We start from the raw sequence: 6,000 nt of genomic DNA on the forward strand, positions 1-6,000 counted from the left end.
CCTACCAAATCATAGCATTTACTGCAGATTAATTTAATTTGCATTTATTTTCCATTTCAGGTGCATTACGCTTTATACTCAGTTACCTGTACGTGAAATGTATTTTGTATATTTTGCCTACGTTTCTGACCCAGACCCCAGTTTAAATCAAGAACAGTTCTTTTTAATGCACTTACACCACTGCACACACTGATGGCATTACCCTACATGTATGTAGATGTTTTCAGATTGGACAGGCTAGATATTCGGGGGTGGGGGAGATTAATTATTTCTATCCACCAAGTTGGCAAACAATTCTTTTATGGTAAATGTCAATAGTAGGTGAGCACTAATTAGTGTGGTCCTCCCAAGACAAGGTAAAAACATAAACAAAGTCCTAATATTGGTCTATCTACATATACACACACAAAGATGTGGCTGTAACTGTTTACAAAGTAACAAGATTCATATCACAATTGAGCACATCAAATTTAAATATCCGGAGGTAATTTTAATTATGGCTGGTGGTTTCAACAGGACCGTGCCTCCAGGCGAGGAGATGAAGCTCAGAGTGATTTGAGGTATACACAATACCATCAGCAAAACGTCCCTGTCATAAATGTGCTAAAGAAGCAATGGAGATGTGCAGTTGGTTAGCTAATAGTAGTTTGATCTGTTTGTATGGGTGTTTTTTAAAAAAAATCTGACTCCCCTTCCCAAACGGACTTTCAGATATGGTAAGCAACTTGGCCCAATAGAATATTTACATACATCCGGCACTCTATATATTTTTATGACTTTGGATTACTTAACTGTAAGGGCTGCAACCAATGGGATTTAAAGGTATGCCTCAATTTAAACCCCGATATAGAAGCTGATAGAATACTATTTTGAGACATGGATTAGCATCAAAGACTAAGTACTAGGCTGGACCCTTTGCATTTGCTTTGCCTGCAGGACTTACAAGCTGCCTTTTCCCAAGTGACATTACATCTACAGGAAATATGCTTGAATGGTACTCAATTATAAAGGCGTAACACACAAAAGATTACTTTGAACATTAAACCATGGGAAAAATGTACTCCACGTTAGACAAATGTGATCAAAATTCATTCTGGGTTTTAGAAAATGGTATTTTTAAACCAATCCCACATCTCCACTTTCCGCAATCACAGAAGACCTTTGGAAATACCAGTTTAAAAACCATTATGGGTTTCTGAAAACTGCTGTATTGTCAACTATATATAAAGCTGACCTTGAAATCCTCAAGCTGTTCTCAGAACTCTGTTAGGAAATTTATCAGATTCCTCAAACTGAGTAGAGCGACTGGTCCAGATAAACTACCAGCAATTAAAATTAGAAATTTTAAGTGGCGAGTTGGGTTCTTGACACCTTTGTTTCTAGGAATTATAGAGACTGGGGTAATCCACCTATCTTGGAGAGATGATTTACTTTAATGCATCTTCAAAAAACGTAAAGGGGAATTTTCCCAGTAATTATAGGTTGGTATGTCTATCAGATGGCTCCAATATATTTGCAAAATTACCAAGAGTGGATTGTTGGGAACAACTTAGTGCCATTAGAACAGGGAGCATTTTGAGATGGGCATTCTACTGTCAATGACTGTTTTGCTCTTTGGGTCATTGGTCGAACGCGTATTGTAATAAACCAAAAATAATTATGTTGCTTTGTGGACTTTCACCCAGCATTTGATACTGTGGCCTGGGTTCTTTAGTGGGAAAAAAAATTCTCATTGGGGAATATCATCTGGCGCAGTTGGCTCGTAGTCAATTACACACCTCAAATTGGGCAAGGTAGAATTAGATTTGTCTGGGCATTTTGTCCAATAGAATATAGATAGTAAATGGATTATGGTATGGATGTGTCCATGCACCCTCTTTTTGGTCTTTATATTTCTAACATATCTGTGTTTTTGAGAAATACATACTAGTTTGACCCTAAAATGTGTTCTGTCCATATACTGTGCCACTTGTATGCAGACTGCCTGACCATATTTGATTACAAAGAAATGGGTGTGCAAAGGAAATTGGAGGCTTTGGGGCAATGTAGTAATAGCTTTTTTAACATAAACATGGAAAAATAATGGTGTTTGGTAAGTAAAAAGTGAAGTACAAATAGTTTTTAAATAACGAAAGGTGGAGGACGTTCCAAGATACAGATATCTAGGGCCACTTTTTTCTAAGAGTTTAAGCTGGAATTATCATTTTAAAACCTTAAGTCTTAGGACAGCAGTTTCTGCTGGGGCCCCGTTAAAAGCTAAAAATACTTAGAGGGTATTCATTGCTACACCAGCTCACTGCCTTTGCTCATAGGATCCCTCACATGGCACTCTATGGTTCGGAGATCAGAGATCTCGATCTTAAAGCCTGCAGGGAACCGATGGAGGGTAACGCTCTAAAAAGGTTATCACAATTACCAAAAGGTGGCTATAATCCACGTTATTCAACGTGAATTAAAACAAATTGCGTGGTTGTCAGTGTCAACCAGTATTCGAATTTTAAAAAGTACTTTAAGAAGCTGTCAGCAGAGGAAATTAAAAATAAAATATGGTACATCTCGTGGAATGAGGCAGTGAGCAGTGTAAGTAATTGAGCACTGTCACTAAAGAAAATGATACATAGAGACCTGTATAAGGAGATGGGTAATACGGTCACGTGGAAACCTTTTCCTCCCAAATTCACTATGTAAATATAAAAAAATCCGCCCATATTTAATATCCTTAAAAATCGACAAAGACTACTAATCCCATATCACAAACCTATATGCTGTTACGATCTAGTGGTTAAAATCTTAAGGCGATACAATGAAATCACAAGTGCCATTTTGGACAGGCAAAGTTCCACAGGGTTAGTAATCCTGCCCCTTGTCACCGTCTACTTATTAAAAAGACTGGGACTCACAAAACTTGTGTAGTATAATCCACCCCATCTGCTAATCCAACCCATGTAGCCCTGCTTCTTATAATTTAACACTGGTGAATTTAACCAAGATTTCCTGTCTCACTAGAGAGATGCCTGACACAGGTCCTTCCAATACAGCTATGTTTAGATCCCCTGTCGGATAGGCCTATGCTGGCATTAAAAAGATACGTAGGTTTCCTACCCTGTTCTGCGCCAAATACCTGGCCTTCACGCCAGGTAGTTGGTCTTCATGCCCCATCCTAAGGGTGAATCCGTGCGGACGCCTGATCCCTGCAGCAACCTTTAGGCACCGGTCAGTGGTTTAAAGAATCGCTGACGCTGCCCCTTATGACAACTTAGGAGAGTGTTACCCCAGAAACTCGAATGTATACTGTTGTTGACAAACGGAAGATATCCTTTGTGATGTCAGAGCAGATTTGCTATCTCCAACAATGGGCGAAACGTGCAGCTCCAGCTGAAACTTAAAAGCACAGCTCAGTCATGCCAAATCCTGCACGATGAATACCTGAAGAGAACCAGGAGAGCTCAATTAAGGCAGAAAGATGTATTACCTGGACCAGAAGGAAGAAGTTCATTATTCTGGAGAACCTTTAAAGAAAATAAAAATAAAAGGGGGGGGGGGGGGGGGAAGAGAAGAAGGACACTCGGAAAACAACACTATTTTCATAGAGGGGGGGGGGGGGGGGGGGGGAGTTTGCATAATGTACCCTATGTTCCTTCAAAATTAAAAACCTAACCGCGCCCGCCCGTCGCACCATGTGATTTTGCCCCGCACTCACTGAGTCTTCCTGCGATTCCGGTCCTGATGCAGCTGGTACAGATCCAGCCCCACCTCGCCCAGGTGCTTGTCGAGACCCACTAGGGCGCGATGCATGATGAGGAGTTTCAGGGTACCACGGCCTCGGTGGTCCTGATGCAACAGTGGCAACTCAAAAGTTGCCTCCTCTTTCCAGATGGGCGCATGGCTTTTCTCGGCAACGGTTGTGCTGTAGCGCTCCTTGCCCAGCTGGATGATGGCGTAGGCATCGTTGGTGCCCGCTTTTCCCTTGCTGCGAAGCCCGCGAGCCTGCAGCACAGTCACCTGTACATGGGTGGGGAGCCAGGAAGACTGCGATTGATACTGTTGAGCTAGCGACATGACTGCGATGAATGAAGCCTTCCACTGAGACTCCAGCCTATATACGAACATGACGGCGCCTTTAAAAGGCGGTGCTAAACTGGGATTACGTACACCAATCATATTGGAGGACAGGACCGAAGGGAGTCTTTAAAGATATACACCGCAGTGCTCTAATTTGTTCACGGTGTACGGTACAGGATCTCCGCCATATTGGGTTAGGTAGCCACGAAAGGGCTGTGTTTTTCTTACGAGCACCCAACGTAGCCATCGCCCGAAAACCACTTCCATTTCTTTCTGAAAACTACAACGAAACGAGCATTTTATTTATTTTTAAAACGGCTCACACTTGATCACTGATCATTGTAAAAAGATACTGAACTAATTTTTTTGTAGTTTCTGTGCCCGATATAATGCCCAATCCAAAATGACAGCCAAACATTAGTCCATAAAGTAGGGATCTCTCTCTCTCTGGCTCTCGCCCCCCCCCCCCCCACCCCCCAGCCAAGGTTGCCAGATTGGGCTATTTCCCGCACAATTGGGCTACTTTTTTCCCAGTTGTGCGGGAAAAACCCATGCCTGGCGGGGGGCTACTTTTTGGGCTGGTTTTGAGACCTTGTGCGGGAAATATTGGCCTGGGGCGGGCGCCCAACGCCCCACGCCCACTACCAGTACCATTACCACTATCTATGCAGCAGTGTGAGTTGATCCTATCGCGCAGTCGCGCACAAGCACTAGTAACATTCATCATTGCATGCCTCAGCCCCTCTGCCTTGCGTGCCCCCCCTTGCCTGCTTGCCTGCGCGCCGCGCGGCGCGGACCCGTCAATCAAAGTTAGCCCCGCCCAGCGCCGCGGCCCAGCCTCAGCCAGGCCAGCACTAGCATTAGCCTAAGCCAGCCAAGCCCAGTGAAACCGACGACCCCCCCCTCCTCCCAGGCCGACTCCGAGCCGAGGGCGGCAGACGTGAGCAGGTAGCATAGCATCTCAGAAGAACTTGAAACATTACACACACACGAACCAAGCCAGGGCCCAGGCAACACAACAGTCATTGGTCAATGTTGCAGGTGCCATTGCCATTGGCTAAGTAGAAGTTGAGTAATGACTACTATTGTTACATTGTTGCTGGTGCTGCCTGTTGCCGGGCCTGAGCCTGAGGAGGCTGTGTGTGATGTCACGTGACGCGCTGACCAACTTAAGTGGCTGAGTGTTGTGTTCTGCATAGCAGCACAGTGCACACACCCTACGCGGACGTGACATCACACACGGAGAAGAGCCACCCCCCTGCCACACCACCTAACTTTTACCATACCCCTCGTGGTGTCTGTGGCAAATAATTAGCCAATGTGGGGGTCTCCAGGGCCGTCATGTTGTAGCGCGCGAAAACGCTACCAATGACGGCCCTGGGAATTAATTTTAGGTCAGCCCCCGCGGTTCCATATAATGCGGGGGCTGACGTGACGTGAGCAGAGCAAGGTCTTTTCGGCGGCGGCGGTGGCTAATCATTCCGGCTAATTATACAACTTGAGTAGTTGACTTGAGTTGAGCAGGAGCAGGCCAGGCAGGAGCTTGAGTTTTAATACCATACTAACCTGAACCAACTTGACTGGCTGAGCTGAACTCGTTACTCGCCTCGACGTGGAGAGTAGACTGCCTCAGATTCTCTGACCCGTTACCCGTCCCAGATCCAGTCACCGTCGTCACCGACACCACCGCCACCGATCCAAGTACTGACTGTGTGCAGACTTGAGTTGCAGTACTAGCGGGCGGCGTGCGCCGCGCGGCGCAGGGCCGCAGCAGGCCAGGCCCAGGCCAGCCCCGGCAGTGTGAGGTCAGAAGACGTGTGAGGAGGACTGGAGGAGTCCAAGTACTGTCCAGAGAATCTAGACGAGTAACTAACGACGACGTCGACGCGACGAGTCCTGTCCGACACGAGTCCGAGTCTGACCAGTGGCACTGGCTGC

At 45.7% G+C, this 6,000-nt stretch overlaps 1 protein-coding gene across 1 annotated transcript in view; it reads right to left on the reverse strand.

Moving 5' to 3' along the window:
• Positions 1 to 4,089, reverse strand: part of RAB11FIP1 (RAB11 family interacting protein 1) — a 69,965-nt gene extending 65,876 nt beyond the window's left edge. The window contains exon 1 of the mRNA XM_085634948.1: positions 3,701 to 4,089. Within this exon, the coding sequence (XP_085491074.1) occupies positions 3,701 to 4,059 (359 nt within the window). The 5' untranslated portion in view covers positions 4,060 to 4,089. The remainder of the gene's footprint in view (positions 1 to 3,700) is intronic.
• Between the last annotated feature and the right edge of the window lie 1,911 nt (positions 4,090 to 6,000).

Source organism: Triturus cristatus, chromosome 11 (genome assembly GCF_964204655.1).
Source record: "Triturus cristatus chromosome 11, aTriCri1.1, whole genome shotgun sequence".
Lineage (NCBI taxonomy): Eukaryota > Metazoa > Chordata > Amphibia > Caudata > Salamandridae > Triturus > Triturus cristatus.